Source organism: Callorhinchus milii, unplaced genomic scaffold (genome assembly GCF_018977255.1).
Source record: "Callorhinchus milii isolate IMCB2004 unplaced genomic scaffold, IMCB_Cmil_1.0 Scaffold15, whole genome shotgun sequence".
Lineage (NCBI taxonomy): Eukaryota > Metazoa > Chordata > Chondrichthyes > Chimaeriformes > Callorhinchidae > Callorhinchus > Callorhinchus milii.
The window spans coordinates 1,600,337-1,621,873 of NW_024704756.1; the positions used below are offsets into that span (position 1 = coordinate 1,600,337).

General features: G+C 41.2%; 1 protein-coding gene across 1 annotated transcript in view; it reads right to left on the reverse strand.

Annotated features, from left to right (window-relative positions):
• Window positions 1–1,038: 1,038 nt before the first annotated feature.
• The window catches only part of zgc:152774 (uncharacterized protein LOC553526 homolog), a 65,935-nt gene continuing 45,436 nt past the window's right edge, over window positions 1,039–21,537 (reverse strand). Inside the window, exons 12-17 of the mRNA XM_007891016.2 lie at window positions 20,898–20,975; window positions 20,172–20,226; window positions 9,783–9,985; window positions 6,717–7,590; window positions 5,560–5,843; window positions 1,039–2,079 (exon numbers count right to left, since the gene is read on the reverse strand). Coding sequence (XP_007889207.1) covers window positions 1,932–2,079; window positions 5,560–5,843; window positions 6,717–7,590; window positions 9,783–9,985; window positions 20,172–20,226; window positions 20,898–20,975 — 1,642 coding nt within the window. The 3' untranslated portion in view covers window positions 1,039–1,931. The remainder of the gene's footprint in view (window positions 2,080–5,559; window positions 5,844–6,716; window positions 7,591–9,782; window positions 9,986–20,171; window positions 20,227–20,897; window positions 20,976–21,537) is intronic.

The following is a 21,537-nucleotide window of genomic DNA, read 5'->3' on the forward strand; positions in this document are numbered from 1 at the left end:
CCAGACAGTTTTGTGGCACAAATTCAGGTCTTCTTGAACCTGAATGCACTGTTAAAATGATGTGCAATGAAGATCTATTGGCAGCCTTGAGTGAAGCACCTTGGCACTGCTAACTCAGGGCTGGAATGCATTTCCTGAGAACGCTGGGGAAAGAACTAATTTTAACACCCGGCAAATTGGCATTTCTCTTTTTTTTAAACATGGTCTGTGCTGAGATAACGTGGGTGTTCTCCGTGAATCGACAAACTCATTAAAACCATATCTTTATGAATCTACAATACAAACTTAGATGTTATAACTATAGAATTACAGAAACTAGTATTGGTCTGAGCAGGGCTATTTCTGAGTAACTCATGGGGGAGGGGGGGGTTACTGTTCCGAATAAGGAGATAGAAGACTGAGGTAGTTATTCTGCTTATCTATGGACAAAGTTCTCTTGGTTTCTAATGAAAGCATTGCAATATGGCAGGTCAACATCAACCTATCTATGGCTGTTCCCCTTTGTCAAAAGGACTGTCCTACTCTACTCCAGCACTGCCTCAGCCCAGCCAACACACTGGTCTTAGCTCTCTACGAACTGAAATTGTTGTTGATAGCAAATTGAGGTGGTTTGTTCTGTGAACATAATAAGAATCTTTGAGTTTAATATAACGTTTTATCATGTCTTTGAGACGTCTCAAAGCTAATAAGGGATTATTACCCACGGAAAAGCAATCTGCTAATCGACTAACAACTGATTCCTACTTACCGCTAGGTAAACAAGAGGTATGTGGAGTAAGGAAACTTGCCCAATGTTTCGCCCTGCCTGGGAATCGAACCCAGGTCCTCTCATTTGTGAGGCGAGTGATCTAACCACTGAGCTACAGTACTCCAATTAATGGGCAAATTGGATCTGAAATAAGGCCTCTGGAGAAAACCCTTGAATGTGAATATAAAAGTAAGCTTCCAAACACTAACGCAACAATTTCCATACCTTCAAACAGAATATATTTTGAAACACAAATCCTCTGTTAAAAAGAAATTACATTTGCATTGCGTTTTTCACGTCAGGACGACATCCCAAGGCCCTGGACAGTCAGGAATCTGCACCCGTGCAGGTGGTTGTGATCAGGAGTGGAGGATGGGGAGGGTAGGGGGTAGGTTGGTGATTTCAGTGGCATGTGCACGGTTATCAGGTTGCCTATGCAATGCCCTCTATGGAAGCCATTCTGGTCTGCATGGCCCAGTAACAAGCTCTAGACAATACCATTTTGTCCAGGCTTCTGAAATCGGTCATTGCTGGAATGCATTGAGCAGTACAAATGAACCTGGATCTATAGCATATAGATCAATAGCATACATTCAACATTACCCTCACCACACCAACTCTGTGGTAACTTGTTGGCTGGGAACATTAACCACAATTAACCACAATAGAAGTCAAATGTCTGTTTTTGCCGGCACATTATCTATGGCTTTCAGTTATTTACACAACAGAATTAGTAAATAAAATCTCAATTTCGCTTTTCCCTATCTATAGAGTAAGCTCAAGTCTTCAGAAAAGTTCTCTGAAATTCTTGCCTTCTGTATTAATGCTTTGCAAGGAAGAGGGGGTTGGGGTGGGGGGGGGGTTGTGAAAATGGGTTTTGCGTTAGCATATTCACTGGAACAATAACAAAACGGCAGAAAAAAATGAAAGAAGATATTAGAGCAGCAATCTTCACCAATGGCTGGCAGCTCTCATGATCTCCATTAAAATCCATGGTTACTAAATCAATAAGTGCATGCTCCTTTCAGTAGTGGCCGGTGGTGTGAAGTGTGTCAACACTCCCTGTACATTACTGTCATTCGTTGCTCTCTCTTGGACTATGTGCATCTCAAACACAAGCCACGTACGGTTCTTTCCTTTTTCCTGCCGTGTTGTTATTGTTTTGTAAAAAAAAACACCGTGCTCAAAGTTTGTTTTCTTCAATGACTTTTTCCAAGATGTCATCGATTGAGTTCGTCTCGTAGTTGATGTCCCTTAAGTCCAGGTGAGGGAGGACGCAGGCCAGTAGATGTCCCAAATTTATTCGCAGGGATTTCAGCTTTGCCAGCGCACTGTTGGGACAAAGCAAAAGGCTACTTGGTTCAGAGCAGCAAGAGGAGGCCATTCAGCCGCCAGTTTATTGGATCATGGCAGGTCTTCTAATTTAATACTTCGCCATATTGCTTAAAAACCTTTAGAATAATAATTCTTGCGTTTGATACAGCGCCTTATCACGTCCTTAAGACGTCTCAAAGCGTTTCACAGAATATACTGTAAAGTGAATTAACTGTCTATTTTGTGGGTGAAATACGTCAACCAATTGTGCAAACAGTGTCCCACAAACAGTTGCGGATTGAGTGGCCAAAACGTTTTTTGAAGGGATTATTACTCCAGAAAGGGATTCGCCACTTGATTTCTACTTACTGCTAGGTAAACTGAGGCGTGGAATAAGGAAACTTGCCTAAGGTTTCGCCCCGCCTGGGAATCAAACCTGGCTCCTCACTTGCGAGGCGAGTGCTCTAACCACTATGCTACAGAATAGAGCAGGCTGGAGCCTACTGAGCGGAGGGTGCAAAAAGGTTCATATGGCGTTAGCAGGTCACAGAGGTAGGAAGAAGCAAAGGTGTGGAGGGCTTTGAAGGCAAACAACCCTGATTCTACATCCCCAGCCGCTGAGCCACCTGCACAACTGAACAGATACGTTTACTGAGCCAACTGAGGAAAGACCAAAGGAATGTCTAGAATTTGGGACCCAGATTTGTTTAATTTTATTGCAAGTAGCATCTTCCATCTGTACCTTCTGAATTGCCGAATAGCTCTGAGTAGCTCGCAGTTATCCTGATTTATGTCACTCCCCAAATTTGAATTAAGTTGGCTACTCATCTCATTAATGTGGCATGTTGGCGGCATACAGTAGCTGCTGTATTTGCTAAGGTAAGAAAATTCCCTTTATTTAGTATCAGTTTTATATTGTGAAGTGCTTCAACATATATGTTTTCAACTTAAAATTCCTTTTAAAAGCAATTTTTCTCCTTCATAAACAATGTTATTATTGCTGGATGAAGTAAGTCATAGAATCATAGAATTATACAGTAAAGAAGGAGGCCATTCAGCCCATCGTGTCTGTGCCAGCTCCTTGAAAAGAGCTATCCAAATCCCACTCCTTCACTCTCTCCACATAACCCTGCAAACTTGTTCTCCCCAAATAATGACCTATTTCTCTCTTAAAAGTAGTTATCGAATCGGCTTCCACCAATCTTTCAGACAATATATTCCAGATCCAAACAACTCGCTGTGTGAAAACATTTTTCTTCACCTCCCATCTGTTTCTTTTAACAAGTCATGAGAAAGAGAATCTGTATAATGGTGTGGCTCAAACGAAGGAGCTTAAAACTAACCAGTGATTTGAACCCATCATACTGAGGTCTGTTTGGCCTCTCTGGGGGGGAGGGAATTCTTATTTTTGATTTTAAAGGATATTTTAATTTAGCAATGACCGCTGAGTTTAATATAAGGCATTTTGAGGGCACAGATTCCTTGTGTTCAAGCAGAGCCCAGTGACTCTCGCACGGCATGTTGCCTCCCTGGTGCCGGGGTTGAAGACAACAACAACAACAAGATTCCATTTATAGAGCGCCTTTCACGTCGGGAGGACGTCCCAAGACGGGAGGACGTCCTAAGACATCATGGAACGGTGCAAAACATCCAGAAGTTGGGATCCATGACATAGGGGAAAAAAAGGGAGAGTATCAGAAGCTAGGAAAAAAGCTAAACAGTAGGACCTCAAAGGTGGTGATCTCTGGATTACTCCCAGTGCCTCGTGCAAGTGAGTATCAAAACAGCAAACCCCAACACATGAATGCACGGCTGGGGAAATAGTGCAGAAAGGAGGGCTTCAGGTTCCTGGATCATTGGGACCAGTTCTGGGGAAGGTGGGACCTGTACAACGTGGATGGGTTACACCTGAACAGGGCTGGGACCAATGTCCTCACAGGGTGATCGATGTCCTCGCAGGTTGGTTAACTAGTGTTGTGGGGAAGAGTTTAAACTAATCCCAATGGGGGGAAAGGAATCAGGATGCAGCATCAGGAAAGAGAAAAAAAAGTTACAGAGGACTCAGAGAGTGGCAATAACAGTCACCTGGCTCAAACACGGAGCTGAATATTCCTGGCCTCAATGTATTCAGGAGGGTAAAGGGAAGGAAAAAAAGGAGGGGATGGGGGCAATATTGATTAAAGATACGGTTACGGCCCTAAAAGAAGCAACAATGTGCTAGAGGGTCCAAAAACAGAATATTTTGTTCGAGTTAAGGAGCAAAAAATGAATGGTACTCTGTTAGGTGTATACTATAGACCACCAAATAGTGGGAAGGAGATAGATGAGCAAATCTGGAAACAGGTTTCAGAAAGATTCAAAACCATTTAGGGACCAAAGAGGAAATCTTCTTGTGGAGGCAGAGGGCACAGCTGATGTACTGAATGAGAACTTAGCATCTGTCTTCACAAAAGAAGAGGATGCAGCCAATGCCACAGTATTGGAGGAGAGAGTAGAGAAATTGGATAGGATAAGAATAAACCAAGAGGGGGTAATAAAAAGGGTAGATAAATCACCCTGTCCAGACGGGATGCATCCTAGGTTACTGAGAGAAGTAACGGTGGAAATAGCGGAGGCTCTGGCCACAATCTTTCAATCCTTCTTGGACCCTGGGGTGGTGCCAGAGGACTTGAGGGTTGCAAATGTACGAAAAGGGGCAGAAGGATGAAGCCGGTAACCACAGGCCAGTCAGCCTAACATCAGTAGTGGGGAAACTTCTAGAGATTAATCTGGGACAAAATAAATTTTCAGTTAGAAAAATATGGGTTAATAAAGAAATGTTTTAACACAGCGAGTTTTGGGGATCTGGAAAGTATTGCCTGAAAAGGTGGTGGAAGCCGATTCGATAACAACTTTTAAGAGAGAAGTAGATCATTATTTGGGGAGGACAAGTTTGCAGGGCTGTGGGGAGAGAGCGGGGGAGTGGGATTGATTTGGATAGCTCTTTTCAAAGAGTCGGCACAGACACGATGGGCCGAATGGTCTCCTTCTGTGCTGCATGATTCTATTATTTTATGATACAATGTCTTACCACATCCTAATGTCTCAAAGAGTTTCATGTGATTTACTGTAGATAAATTTGACTGACTGTGGGTGAACGTGACAATCAATTTTTACACTGCAGTGTCCCACAAACATCCATGGAGTGAGCGACCAATTTTATTTGAGGGATTGTTGGCCAGGGAGATAGAAATTCCCTTTCCTTTCAAATAGCGACATGGGATCTTTAACATCCACATGAACAGGCAAACGGGACCTTGGTTTAACATCTCATTCAAAGGATAGCACCTTTAACACGCAGCAGTCCCTCAGCACTGCATTTGAGTGTTACCATAGACTATGTGATTTCAAAGTCCTGATGTGATGCTTAAACCCACAATGTTCTTAGTCAGAGGCTAGAGTGCTACCACTGAGCTAAGCGGATGCTTTTAAGCACTGCTTGAAATATACTTCCATACCTGTTAACCTGCACACATTCCTGGCTGGTGGAGGGTACCCGAGCTTCCTTCTGTAGTGCGATCCACTGCTGTGCCTCGTTTAGCTTCTCCTCCAGGCTCAACTTCTCTCCTTTCAGTTTTCCGATCTCATTCCGCATCAGTTCCAGCTCAGAGTACCTATATGCAGCAGCTGCTTTTTTGGTCCAGTAAAAGTCTTCCCCTCTCTTTGTGCTGGTCTTCACATCCTGCTTCATCTTCTCATAATCCGATCGGAGTTGCTCTCTTTCCTGCTCTAATTCACTGAGCTGTAGAGACACAAACAATTCAATTTTCCAGGTTTCACCCATTCCTATTCTACGGAAGTGGTTAGAGTGGGGAATTCTGTCTGACAAACTTTAGCGTCCACACATTATCCATGAATCTGATGTTGAAGAGGAAGGTTAAGGGGCTGTGAGGGGCCCAGGGGAGCGAGCAAGTAGGAGAGTGGGATTAGAATGGTTCAGGTGCAAAAATCACATCAGTTCAGACTCTCACTGAAGCCATCCCACCCGGTTACACCTTCTATCAAACCCCATAACCCAACCATTGTGGTGGTGGTGTGGCTTTCACCTCCAAGTCTTACTCTTCTGGATCCTTCTCCTCCTTTAAGCACTTTTACTCGTTACCATCCCTCCAATGTCTCCCTAAAAATTCGCTTGATCTATCAAACCCTTAAACCCTCCTGCACTTTCCTTTCTGACAACTCCACCCTTATTTTCCCTCTGTTCTATAAAATATAAAGTCAATTACACAAATACAGTCAATTGACTTTACAGTAAATCCTGCGAAAAGCTTTGAGACGACTCAACAACGTGGGGAGGACCGGGCAGGGGACATGGAGCAAGCCGGAATCTGCTGAGCGGAGGAAGCGGACAGGTCGCTATGGGGCTAATGGATCACAGAGGAGGAGCATGGCCGTGGAGGGCTTTGAAAGCAAGGAACGTGGCAGAAAAGACAGTGTGAGCAACATCACAAAACTCAAGCTGCCAGTCTCCTCCTTGGGCTTGTTGGACCTCTCTGTAGATCTGGGAGAACACCCACTTACGATCTGTTGCCACTAATTGTTGCAGGACAGACACAAGCGCAAAAATAGAAGTGACAAAATAGTTCCCGCTTTCCCAAAGTGCGCTAATACTTGCCTGTCCTTTCAACTGATCCTTCTCCAATGAGCAGCTCTCTAGTCTTTTCACTGCATCTTGTAGTTGTTGGGTCAGGGTGTCCCTCTCCTGCTCCATGTTCTGGCAATGCATCTTCATCTCCTCCAGGCTGGGGTCTCCCGCTCTGATGTCCTCCACAACTTCCGTACTGCCGCACTCCAACCCCTTCTCGTCCAGCTCCTCCTGATTGGGTTTCTGCTGGTACTCGACGAGCTGCTTCTCCATCCGCTGTATAGTGATGAGCATTGCCTCGTTCTGGTTTCGAAAACATTCTCTCTCTTTGGCTGTTTCATCTAACAAGTTCCTCAAGCGGTCCAGCTGGTTATCTAGAAAGTGCACGGTGGCTGCAGCATATTTTTTGGTTGAATCCAGATCGATCTCAGGTACATTTTGCACCAGAGCCTCTCCGTGAGCTACTTGGCCAAGGTGCGAGCAATTGGGATCTCTGAAGAGATTGTCACTTTTTTCAATTTTCCTGATGAACTGTGTTCCTTGTGAAATCTGCAATTCCTCCACCGGAATATGACCATATGGTCCTTTGGAGTCGGAGCTGTTCTCCTTAACCAATTCAGTGTTACAACCCTGCTCAGGCAGCCTGGGTGGCTCCACTGCCTCAGTCTCGGGCTCCTGCTTGACGATTGTCTGAATAACTTTCTGTGTCATATCTGGTGCGTCGTCACCATCAATAATAATCAGTTCATCAGCGCTGCTGTCAGCTAGTCTCTCTTCGGTCAAAAGCATTTCGTCCTCCTTTGGCACCACAGTATCAGGTTGTTCTGAAGGGTCTTCCTTTGCAGTCTCCTTAGGCCACTTTTGTTTAACACTGTTATTTTCTGAACTCGGCTTCCGTTTATTACTAATGGAAAGAGTGAACAAGTCGTGTGAATTATTCAACATCAACCGATGTAACCAGCACTTGTTCAGTGAGCTGCTGGATGCTTTTCAATGTTATGCACTAGCCTGGGATCTTCACTGAAATATTATTGTCGGTTTTATAACAGAGGCTCGCAATGGTAAGCTACAGCACTTGATAGAATATCACAAGGCTCTCACGAAGAAAGCCTTGTAACCCATTGAATTTCATCCTACCACCTTTGTATTACAATATTAATAATAATAATCCTTGCATTTGATATAGTGCCTTATCACATATTTGAGATATCTTAAAGCGATTTATAGAATATACTGTAAATTGAATGGATTTTGTGGGTGAAACTCAGCAGGCAATTGCATACAGCATTGTCACAAGAAGTCCTGGATTGAGTGATCATATTATTATTATTTATTTACCGCCAGAAAAGCTATCTGCCAACAACTAACAACAGAGTTCCTACTTACTGCTAGGTAAACAGAGGCGTGTGGTGTAAGAAAACTTACCAACTTTTCGCCCTGCCCAGGAATCGAATCCAGGTCCTCTCACTTGCGAGGCAAGTGCTCTATCAACTAAGATACAGAACTCTACATTAAAACGTCAACTGCCCTTCCTAGTAACCCATTCCAATTGTTAATGCCCCCAATTTAAGCAGTTTGATGCTGTAATGGAACAGTCAGGTGGGTATTCTGGAAGAATGAAAAATAGTGAGAAAACAAGAAAAATATCAATCCTGAAATTGCCCTTCATAACCCTGAATCTGTGCTCTCTGGTTTTGCTGCCTTGATGTATCTGAAAAGTATTGAACTGGGTTCACTCAATCTAGGACTGCTTGTGGGACACTGCTGTGCTTAATTGGCTGCTGTGGGTCAATCGACTTTACAATATATTCTATGAAGCGCTTTGAGATGTCTGAACGATGTGATAAGGCGCTATATCAAATGCAAGTATTATTATTATTACTACTTTCAATCCAGGTTAGAATGCAGGAATCTTAAAATGGAAGAAAAATTACAGAAAACTCACTTCCAAATCAGACTCAAGGATTTTTAAAAAAAAACTCTACATGATCATACGTTTTAAGATAATGATCTTACAGCTTATTTAATTAAGGGTTTCATCTGCTTTAGCTACGGAACAGTAAAGCGACAGTTAAATTACGCCTCACCCACTGTAGAAGAACCTTAATCCAGAGTGGTGAACATTATAAAGACAAGGTAATAATGCAGTGACTACATATCCCTGCAGGGGAATGTAACCAAAAAAGTACAGCGTGATAGCTGTGACACTGCACAACATCCCCAGCTAGCTAGAAACCTTGTTTAATTTATGTGACAATTGTACTTGGCTGACACGTAATTGTTGTGGGATAATTGGAAAAACTGTACCAACGTTAACCTGCGAAATACTATCTTTAGGCTGTCCCAGTAATCCTTTGCATGTCACAGCAGCTTCCTATCTTGCGAAAATAGTTTCAATGCATTAATATACAGTAACTCTAAAAACAGTCGTTTGTCTAATGTTACTCGTGGAATTAAATCAAGCTATTTCCTCTCCCTTGAAAGACTTAAAAGCCTGGAGTTGTTGGGTATCGTTTCACAAAACACTCTCCATTGTATCTTTTATGCATTTGCAATGTAAATTTAAACCAATTTGAATTATTGGGTGAGATACAACTTACCTGCACACACATTCAGGTGTTTACTGTATAATTGCAGAGGCTATTGATTACCCCAAGTTTTTAAATAAGTAAATGACACTACCAAATTACTTCACAGAACTTACTGTGATATATGTATAGTGGCTTATTATTCTGGAAGCAAATAGTTTATTTGTTGCAATCCAAAGGAACACATAGAAAGATAGAGCCAAAAAGACCCTTTTGATTGATCTGAACCCTGATGACCTGCTTTCTTATCTCCCTAACCGTCAATCTCCGCCTCTCAAGCCCAGATACACTAACCAATTCAATGCATTTATTGGAAACATAGCCCAAATCTCCAACCGTTTCTGTAAATTGTGGTTTAAAATACTCAAAGGATTAAGTTGCCAAATTACCTCATACTGTAATCAATGATACAATGGCTGAATGGCCACAGTTCATGCTGTAAACGTTCTATTCGTCTCTAAACTAACTCACAAACCGCAGTTGCAAAGGATATAATTAGAACATTAACCTTCTGAGTCTGAGGCTGGAGGAGACGACTCGTTCTTCATTCACGCTGTCGGAATACCCTGATGTGGTGCTGATGCTGGTGGAGCGAGATCGTGTCCCCCCTCCATCTTCCTCCCACTCGCTCTCTCCGGGTTCTGAGCCACGCCTCCTCTGTCCGGCAGACGCCCACTGAGAGTTCCTCTGCCCGGATGAGTGGGCCTCCAACTGCCCCCAAAAGAAACGAGAGTAAAAACAAAGGGACATATCATTTTTTGGGGGAAAGCAAACAGCCATTTAGAGCAAAGGGTGGGAGGCGTGTGGCAGTCATGAGCTTCAAATAAAGCTTTTCTGTCAACCTACAACTAAATGCAACTCACTAAAGCGACTACATCATTCCATTTCAGGTCACAGATGGTTTTCAAAGGGTTTTACTGGGGCCTAGTTTCCCCGTTTGTGAAAGACAAAGAGCTGCCTGAAGTTAGAAAGGTTAGTAACTAGGCAGTCACCAGATTAGTACTTAAATGGTTGCATTAAACGTCTCAACCTGAACATCCATAGGACCGCAGTGCAGATCATCCCCAGTTTCTTTGCTTCAGTTAGGACCAGCCTGAGTTTAGTAAAAATAACAGAAACGTGGGGGCAGGTTGAGCAAATCACAGAATCATACAGCACAGAGGGAGGCCATTCGGTCCAAAGTGCCTATGCCAAATCTTTGAAAGAGCTACCAACTATTCCCACTCTCCACCTTGTATTCCACTGTCCAGCATCTTGGGACATCCTCCCGACGTGAAGGATGCTATACAAATATAATCTTGTTGTTGCTGTTGTTTTCTCCCAAGTTTATATCCAACTCCCTCTTGAGAGTTATTATTGAATCTGTTTCCACTATAATATAACTCAATCCAAGTCACAGGTGTGTTAGTAGCTTCTTTATTTTGTCTTTCCAAACTTTCAATAAAGCTCCACTCTATTTCACACACCCTTTGTCCAACTCCCAGTGTCCTTTCATTGGCTCCTCGTCAATTGTCCAATTAATCTTAATTGCGTATTCAACATCTTTCTTTCTGCAGTTTTCTCTTTTAACCTTCTATCAATCTTGCTGGTTGTCTAATCTCTCTTCCCAATCTCTTTTCCTTCTCCCTTTTGTTTTGCATTTCCATTCTTTCTATGCATTTGCGGTTTTAATCTATTTTCTCTTCACATTAATCTGTCCTTTAATCGCCTTGATTTTAACATTTGGGCTGGTGATCTTTCATTTGTCTGTGTTGGTGTGTTTCCGTATATTAAAATAGCTAAATGTTAATTTTCTTTTGCAGTTTCGTCAATATTTTCTTGTTCTCTCCACCATCCGTTGCTCTGTGGATGCTGCTCTGCGCTCGATTTCCCCCAACCTTTGTAAATTTCCTATATTCTTTGTTCACAAATTGTGGTCCATTATCACTTTCACTATTTCTTTATTCCGAAACTTTCAAAAATCTCCTGTGTTTTGTTTGTTACTGCTCCTGCAGTCATGCCTGGTAGTTTAGATATTCAAAATAACAGGATGTGTAATCCACAACTACTAGATAGTTCTTTCTTTGTAGGAAGTCTGTTCCTACTTTTGTACAGGTTTGTGTGGTTTCTCGTGCCACGATTGCCTTGTGCCTCTCATGTTGACACATGTCACATTTCCCAATGTGGTCTCTACTTGTTCATTTATGCCGGGCCAGGATACTATTTCGCTAGCTCTTTGCTTGGCTCTTTCCATTCCCCAATGTTCCTCATGTATCTTCTTCATAAACGTCTCTTAATTTCATTGGTACTACTATTCTCTCCCCTAGACATATTATTCTTTTTTGTTGATATAATTCATCTGTAATCCCAATATGGTCTAACTTTCTCTGGAGCACCTTCTTGTTTTCAGGCTGGCCATTGTGCAACATGCTGTTGATGGCAGTTCCTACTACATCTCTACTTGTGGCTTCTTTTATGCCTGTTTCTTGTTTTGTTGTTTTTACTATCTCTTTTCTAGTCTTTTATCTTCTTCGTACCTTTTAACTCACTGCTCTGTTCAGTGCATCTGCTACATACAGGGTTTCTCCCAGATTTCTGCAGCCTTATGCACATTCTTTGTAATCTCGGAGGTGTTTCGTTAAGGCCTTTTTAAAAAATTGCTTCTAATGGCTTGTGATTATTCTCTACTGCTATCTTTTTCCCAAACACATATTGTTTGAATCTCTCACACCCAAAAAGTACCACTAAATGCTTTGTCTATTTGTGCAGTTTTGTTGTTTTTGGCAAGGCCTGTGATGCATAATCAACTATATTCTCTTTTTGCATTAAGAACCACCCCTAATCCTATTTTGCTCGCATTTACTGATATCTTTACAGTATTGTTTATGTCAAAAAGAATTAATACAGTGGCTTTTGCAACAGCTTCTTTTATTTTACTAAATGCCTTTTGCTGTTCTTTTTCACCCATGTAAATTCCCTATCTGATTTCCATCACATTTGAGATAAACCAGGCTACCCAGTTTACCATTCCCTTTTTAAACCCTTTCTTATCCTGAGGTGCTGGATTCTTTGTTATTGCTTCAACCTTCTTTGGATCCATTTTTAACCCTTTCTGTGTTATTATGTCCTAGGTATTTGACCTCTGTCATCTATTTTGCAATTTTCTCGATTTAACTTTACATTCTCCTCTAAGCATGTTTTGGAACTTTCTCTAGACGTTCATCATGTTCTTCCTTTGTCCATCCAAATATTAATATATGGTCTATGTCATTTTTCATCCCTGGTATCCTGTCCATATCTGTGCTAATTTCCTCTGAAGTATCTCCTGCGCTGATGTTATTCCAAACACATTCTGCTAAAGCAATATCTCCCGAAAGGTGTTAGGAATGCTGTTAAGTACGCACTGTTTTTTGTCAGCTTAACTTGCCGGGACCCTAAAGAACAATTAAGTGTTGTAAAAAAAATTCCTCTAACGTAATGTTGTGTGATGCTCTCTTCATGTGGCTTTATTTAGCTGCATATTTAGATATGCATATGCATATCTAAGCATATTCTCAGTGATTTGTCTGGGTTTTGTACAATCACTATTACATTCACCCAATTACTAGGGTTTTCTACTTCTTTTATGATTTTTTCCATCTTCTTTAATGTTTCTCTCAATCTTCCTTTCATGGCTTTGGGTACTCTTCAGTGCCTGTATTACCAGTTTTACATTGTCCTTTATCCTTATCTCATACTCACCTTTCTTTAACCCTCTTTTACCAAAAACTTGATTGTATTTCCCTATTATTTCCTCAGTTTCTATCTTTTATTTTCTTCTTTCTTTACATTTTGTATTCTTTTCAACAGTCCCATTTTAATTATAACCCATAGCCACAACAATGTGTCCGCCTGTACTTTCACTAGATAAAATGGTATTTTATATACTTTATTTTTATACCCTGCTGTTTGCCAATAACCTTACTTTTCCTATTTCCATCATTTTTGTCTGTGGTTTTCCGAGCTTCATATATTTCTCTAATGATATCACACTGGCTTGTCTAATTTGCATTTATCTGTGTTTTTCTCCTTCATACACTATAGTGATACCACCCATTCTTTATCCTCTCTTTCTTCTCTATCCTTTTTTTCCGTAATTTTCATTGTATGAATATTGTATTCTTCTTCCTCCTCACTTCTATTTGATTCCACCTCTGAGCTGCTCAACATTTCCCCATGCCTTGACTGCACTTGTGCAATCCTCCTTCTCTGGATAGTTACCCATTTTCCTATATTCTCTTCTTCCTTTCAATCCGCTGTGATCTCTGTTGTTCTCCATCCCCTCATCCTCTCCGGCCTTTGTTGTTTGTTTCTGCACATTCTGGTATAATATCTGCTCAGAGACGCAGTCCGGCGTGGAGGGCGCTATATAAATCCAAGTTGTTGTTGTCGATATCCATTTTTGTTGCAAATATAACACACCCTCCCATCTGCTGGACATCGGAGTCCACATTGCTCACATTGTTATGTTTTTCTTCTAGGTGTGCATGTTGTCTGTCTTCCGTAATCTTCATCTGTATTATTCCACCTCCTTCTCCAGCCAGTTCATCAATTTCCATCTCTTGTTCTACATTTTGCTTATGTTTTCATGTTAGCTTCTGACATTTCTTTTATGTTTATTATTTGTACCGCTTTCTGTAAACTCAAGTCTTCCTGCTTCAGAAGCTTGCTTCTTACTTTGTTGTCTTTAATACCGATCACAATTTGATCTCTCAAGGCTCCATAACTGCATGTTTTGCTTAGTGACCGTAATAATCCAAAATATTGTGCAAACGGTTCCGCAGGCCCTCATTTCTTTGTGCCAAACTTGTATCTGTCCAGTTATTATTGTGTCCATAGCACCTGTCTCATAATATTCATTATGTCCTCTAAAGCCATGTCTATATGCCTTTCTAGGCTTTCATAGTATTCTCTGGAATCTTTTTCTGCTACATTTAGAAGAATAGCAGCTTGTTGTTTTCCTGGCAGCTGCAGCGTATTGATGGCTAACACAAATACTATAGAATCCCTTTCAAACTGGTTCCAATTATGCCTTTAGTGGTCCTGGTATTTGCCAGTCCTCATATTCTTTTGTTACTGTTTGTATTTTGTCGCTTTAATTTGACTTCCAATCTCGTAGTCCAATTCAGTCTAAAGTCGGTTTACTTCTGACACCATGTAATATAACGCAACAACTCACTGAGTAAAAAAAAATTCTCCTCATCTCCCTTCTGGTTCTTTTGGCAATTATCTTAAATCAGTGTCCTCTGCTTACCAACCCACCTGTCAGTGGATAGATATACTGTACTATGCCAACCGTGACACAGGTAGCGTGAACATTGGCACATTTCTTTGCTGAGGGGGAGTTTTAGAACTGCTCGGTTGTGTTGGAGGCTCCCTCAGCAAGCGCACATTTTGACATTTTGTTTTCATTTAATTTTCTGCTAAGTGACACATCATCATGTATGAAAACAAAGGGGGGTGATAATAACATAAAATCAACTGTAAACTCGTGTGTCTGTAGGGTGGAGAATGGAAGTTCTACTGCAGTCCTTGGGAATGTTCACTATGCACTGAATAAGCCTAAAAGGGCTTAAAACTGAATTGCACAACAAATGGCACTTCATTTAGTTGACTCTTTAACATTTCTCTCACTCATATACTAACAGAGGATCCAAAAAAACAATTGCTGTTATTCTAACGGACAGCTGTGTGGTCTAAAATAATCTTATCCTGAATCCTCACCTGAGATGTTTTTTTTAAAAAAATTACAATGCGACAACATACAGAATTTATCAATTAATCCTACCTATGATGACCCAGAGCCTTAGCTGAGGCATTCAAATATAATCAGACGAATAAACATTCAAACAGCCAGCAGATCTCCTTCGAATACGCCATGGATTAATTAAAGGCAATGTTTGTGGGATTTCAACTCGATGCTAAGTTGCAGGAGCAATGTAAAAAACACAGAAGACAGAAATGTTCATGAATCTGTGCCATTGCTACCCTCCTTTGTTAATCCCTTTACTTGTTTGGTAATCATTACTAATATCTACATTGCTCATTTCCAAAGTGGCCATGTGCATGTGTCATTCTTTAACTGGAATTATTTATTTAATTGGAACAGAAAAAAAATGAATTACTCTCGTCACGGCATTACTTTAGTCCCACGACTGTTTGTGGGACACTGATGTACGCAAGTGGCTACTGCGTTTTGCCCACAAAAATAGTCAATTCCTTTTACAGTATATTCTGTGAAGCAATTTGAGACATCTCAATGACGTGATAAGGCACCATATCAAATGTGCAGATTATCATTATTATCTCATGGTAAAGTAGCCCATCTTCACTCTCCATTTGGAATGAGTCTGGCTCTTGACTTGGATTCAATCTGAATCTGCCAAAGCAAGTTCCCAGGGGTAATCAGGCCTTATGGAGGAAGTAAAACCAGCATCAAGTTTTCAATTCTGTCAAATCAAACATTGCCCTTTGCAGAAGATCTTTTTTGTTGCAAGTAGGTTACACAGAGCAGTGAACAAACTACATTCACTCTCCCACTCTATTCATTCCAATTTTAGAAACATGGGATGGGGAGTGGCAAGATAACACAAAGGAATGTTAGACAAGCCTACTAGTAGTTAGGATTCTCCAACTGCAAGGTATTTTTCTATCTACGCATGCAAGGTAGCTGTAGCTTAGGCAGGGACATATTAGTAGATGTGAGTGAATAAGGAAGCCTAAGGAAGGCTTTATAAGCGAGGCATTCTTAAGAGATTAACTTCACCATTGTCCCAGATATTGATTCAGTGTGGAGCGAGGACTCGGCGAGGAGAACTGAAAGCAGACCTTTTAAGTGGCAAAGCATCTTGAGCGAGAACTGGGTTGAAAACTCCAAGTGGGAGGAAAGGGGTGGGACACAGGCAGCGGACACATCTCTAACATTGCCTGCAAATTCAAAATGCTAGTGTTTAACAAACAGAAATGGGGAGAGGCTGTGGTATCACCAAATACAAATGGGATAAAGGAGGGATGAGAAGGGGGAAAAAATGCAGGTTATAAAATATAACAGAAAGCCAGACAGCAATGGAGGGAGGACGGTAAAAAAGACGAGAGAGACAGAGAGGAAAGGACGCGGAGGAAAAGTCAAGAGGATGGATAGATGTAGGACGAAAGGAACAAAAAGACAGAGAAGCAGAACACAAAGCATTCTCTTCGAGGGCTTCTACAGCAATCATTCAAAGTTTTTAATAAATAAATCTGTAACATATTAATAGCATTTTGCATAAAAGTTTTTTTTTAATATATTAAACATTCATTTTAAAGACCTTGATTCTGAAAACTGCTGAGTGTCCTCAAAGAGCTCAACTCAAATGCTCCAACATCACAAGACAAAACTGTTGTTGAACCATATGAACACTAGGGGGCAGGAAAACCCAGTCTTTGCTCTGTCAAAGATATAATAATAAACCTTGCACCTTATCACAGCGTTGAGACCTCTCAAAGCGCTTCTGCAAAGTGAATTGACTGTATATTATGTGGGCAAAATGTGGCAAAGTGGGCAAGTCGTGGTTTGAGTTACCAAATTATTATTTTATTTATTTTGAAGAGATTATTACCTCCAGAAAGTGATCCGCCAATCGACTAATAACCGGGTGGCTACTTACTGTGAATGCGAGGTAAACAGAGGTGGGTGGAGTAAGGACACCTGCCTAAGGCTTTGCCCTGCCTGGGAACCAAACCCTGGTCCTCTCGCTTGCGAGGCAAGTGCTCTAACCAATATGCTACAAGACTCCAAATATGGAGTCTCTCTCTCCCTGTTACCCTGCTTTATATTTAAAAATCCAAATTTCTCCAAACCCTAATTAATTGGCTAGTCACCTCACTCTTGTTTAACAGTATATTGCTGTGTGCAATTGACCTGCCATGTTTACCTTCAATTACACAGTCACTCCATTTCGCAATATATCCTGTAAAACGCTTTGCGACATCCTTCTGACAAGGCATTATACAACAACAAATTGCATTTATATAGGGCCTTTTACATCAGGAAGACATCCCTAGGCAAGGATTATTATTGTAACTTGTTTTCATTGGATGTTGCTGTACAGACCAACCAAATCCTCTAACTTTTTCAGCTACCAAGATGCAGACCAAAGTCCTGCTGATTGCAGCACCAATTCCGCACTCACAGATGATCTCTGAACCCAGTGACCTCCATGAGGGGACCTCATCACATAACCTGGCACCAGATTCACTTGGAGAGCTGTAGCTCAGTGGATGGAGCACTCGCCTCACAAGCTACAGGACCTGGCTTCAATTCCCGGGCAGGACAAAACATTGAGCAAGTTTCTTCACACGCTTCTGGTTACCTAACAGAATGTATGAATCCGGTTGTCAGGCAATTTTCTGGGGGCAATAAATCCTTGCAACATTTTTTTAAAAATTATAATTTGGTCACTCAATTCACAACTGTTTATGGGACACTGTTGTGTGCAATTGGCAGCTGTGTTTCACCCACAATACAGTCAATACATTTTACAGTATATTCCGTGAAGCGCTTTGAGATGTCTCAAAGACATGATAAGGAACTACATCAAATGCAAGGATTATTATTATTATTATTATTTATAGATCTAAAGTGAAGGAGCTATGCTGCCATTATAAACAGCTGGCCAGTGGGAGAATGGGATATCAAGAGAATGGTGCCTCACATTTGCACCAGTTAGTGAATGCCACAAACGCCTGTTTACTATCGTCTCCTGAATGGTCACCCATATATGTGCGAGCATATACCTACTCTACATGCCTGGCACAGCACACATGCCTAAAGCCATTGTGATGCTCGCAATTGTAAAAGCAATCTGAGAGCATTCAATGAATACAGTCCACATCCACACAGGATAAGCCTAGTTTTGTGCCTGAGTTCACTGGCTTAAAAATGCTGGAACGAGTGTGCAAGAATCTGCACTATTTAGCGGCATTAGACCGGAAGAGGGGAGAGGGTCAGTTGCGCAATACTGTGTAACATGTACGTGGTGTGATTTGCAACTTCAACTGCAAGGCCCCAATTGATATGCTTCCCCCTTATTTTACCCCTCCCTCCTCTGCCTTGGTCAGATCAGTGGCCAATGTGCAATATCACGAAAACTACACGCAATGTTTTAGACCCAACTATTCAGTGCGTTTTATATAGAATAACTATTAGTTGATGCCCAGCTTCAGATGCGGGGGAATGCACTTTGGGCTGTCAACACCATGTGAAAGGCAATATATAAATCTAAACTACATTGTATGAACTGCAGGATTTCAGGGCATTTCCATAATCCCTTGACAACTTTGCATTTTACTACCAACAAACTTATACATAATGATTTATTTTCTGCAACATCATTAGTCTGGTATAAGGGAGATAATTCTATTGCGTGATTAGATGTAGCAACAGTTTTTCTCCTCCGCTTCAATAGCTTTGATCTGTATTCGCGCACCCCTCACTAGTCCCTCTAGTTTTCCCATCTACAAGGTCAAGCTAATGCAAAACCCTGCCCCAGTATCCTCATCCGCACTAAACTTTGCATGCCCATCACCCCAAATCTCAGCAAGTTCTGTGAAGCGCTTTATCACTTTATAAATGTATAAAGTTATCACTCCCCAACGTGAAAGGTGTTATATCAAATTCAAGATATTAAGGGCCCTTTATAAATTCAAGTTATTGTTGTTGCATAACCCACACATTCAATGGACAAACCTGACAGGTTATGCATGTTTATGTGGATTCAACTGCACAATAAGCAAATCTATATGGAAATAAAATGTAGGTGTGACTGCATAGAATTCATGGACAGACCACATCATCATCAGTCTTCTACTCCAACTGCCCAGTGCGGAAAACAATAGTCCCTACACCAACTCATCGCTACATTGTTTTTTGAAAAAAATGTTTAAGATTAAAAAAAGACCTATTTAGTGCCAATGCGGCCTTGCTTCACTTAAATGAAAAGAAAAAGTCATAATTCATCCAATATTTCTTCATTCCACTTTTCCAATACAGGCTTGTCCCTTGTGCCATCAGTTCCACCATCAGTGGTCGCGCTTTCAGCCACTACCGTCCAAAACTCCCCACATGTTCTTTGCCTTAAAATTGAATATCATGAAGAATTGTAGAAAAANTTTAAATTCAGTCTGGGTTTGGAAGCCGACTTTCTCCACTTCTTTAAAACAAAATGGTTTCAAATTGAAACTTGAATTTCAGAATTTTCCAAGATTCTCCACGGACCACAGGAATTCAAGCCTTTGGTATGAATCTACTATTTTACATTCTATGCTTTTAGATATAGTGGTACAGAATTATATTTCAATAACTATTGACCAAGCCATTCTCAAAAAGGTCAAAATAGAACATTTCAGCTGGTAACATGAGCTGAATAGCTTCTTGAGTTCTGTTATGAAGTAAACGTTGCGTTTGGCTGCAAGACATCTCATCATTGTAGAAAGAAAGAGAAATAGGTCACAGAAAGCAAATAAAAGACGAGTCTCAATGTTTTGAGGACTGTGATATTGTGGAATTGCTCTGAACAGTATTTTGAACAGTATTCTGCAACGCTTAACCATGCAGCAACTGTGACTGACAGAATTGGCAGTAAATAGTAAATAGTACCAGAAATCATGTCATGATGTTTATCTGCTGATTGTATCACAAATGCACTTTTAAAAGCTTTAATATCTTGTAAGGAATACACACACTTCCAGTTTAATGATTAGGTGGGTCATTAAACTGAACTCAGAAACAGAAAGTTAAGATTAATTTGTTCAGGTCTCATTCTACCCAACCAATGGCTTGGGCAATGGCTTGCCAAGGTGTCTGTATTCCAATGTATTCTTTACCTCCACAAATTCTTACCATAAGTTTCTCTGGATCCAGAGACTTCCTTCTCTTCTTCTCGAGGTTTTGATCTCTGAAAAAAAGGAGCCAGGAAAAATCAGAAAGAACACGACGTCTCTGAGAATAGAATGTCTTCTTATCTTTGTTTTAATAGAGCAGGAGAACAGAAAGAAAACAGGTATCCAAAACCAGAAAAGATCACTGTGGTCCACCTAGGTAGTCACAAAGTAAAACAAAAGACTCCCCCAAGGGTAAATCGCAACAATAGTCAGTATTAAAGGGGTTGAAGCAAGCCACGGTGATGGATTTCCAGGTGACATGTTTGGCAACTGAATGTCAGAATGAAGCCAACCCTCTGCGGTGGTCTCTAGTCCAGTTTCTGAACCAGGTGGGTCCACAGTATTCCAGGGCACTGCTGATGACAGCAGACAGCCTGGCTCATCGGCAGGACATGGAAGTGCAGACCAGTCTCTGGGGGCAGATCAATCATCCCACTCAGCTCCTGTTAACCCTGCAAGCCAAAGCCCTAATGGGTAGAGTGGTCCTAGCTGGACAAACAGCTTGCCTGGCACTACTTTCAATGGCAAGCTCTGTGGTTTTAGCTGGTTAGACTCCAATGGACACCGAGTCGCCAATCCTTGGCTCTTGCCAACTAGCGCCTAAAACTCACCAGAATTAAGCATTAATTCACCCAAATCAAACATTAAAAAAAAGCTGAAAAGAATGACAGCAATAATACTTAACTGCTTTTTAAATGTTTTTTCATAACTGGGTGTAATCTCGTCGTCATTCTCCTCCGGCTCTTCTGGAATGGAACAATCTCTGCAATTTAGACAAAACAGTTTTTATTTACAATTTGTGTGTGTATTTTCCCAGGTTTACCCAAGTTGAAGGACAAGGCAGAGTTGTCAATTTGCTGTTGGAATGTTTGGCAATTGTACTGTTGTTCAAACTGTTCAGGCTGTGGATTCTGGATCCATTTAAATTTTCAAGGCTGAGGTGGATAAATACTTGGTAGGTCAGGGTATCAAGGGATATGGGGCAAATACTGGTATTTGGAGTTGAGATTATAGAATCGTAGAATTATACAGCACAGAAGGAGGCCATTCGGCCCATCGTGTCTGTGCCGGTTCTTTCAAAAGAGGTATCCAAATCAATCCCCCGCTCTCTCCCATAGCCCTGCAAACTTGTCCTCCGCAAATAATTATCAGCCACAATCTACTAGAATGGCAGAACAGGCTCGAGGGGCTGAATGACCTACCCCTGTTCCTAAACAAGCAGGCACCATCTGCAGAAAAATATTTACCAGATCGCATTTTTTTTAAAAATTATTTACAGAATCATAAAAGGAGTGTGTTTCGACCAATGGAACTGTGCCGCTTCT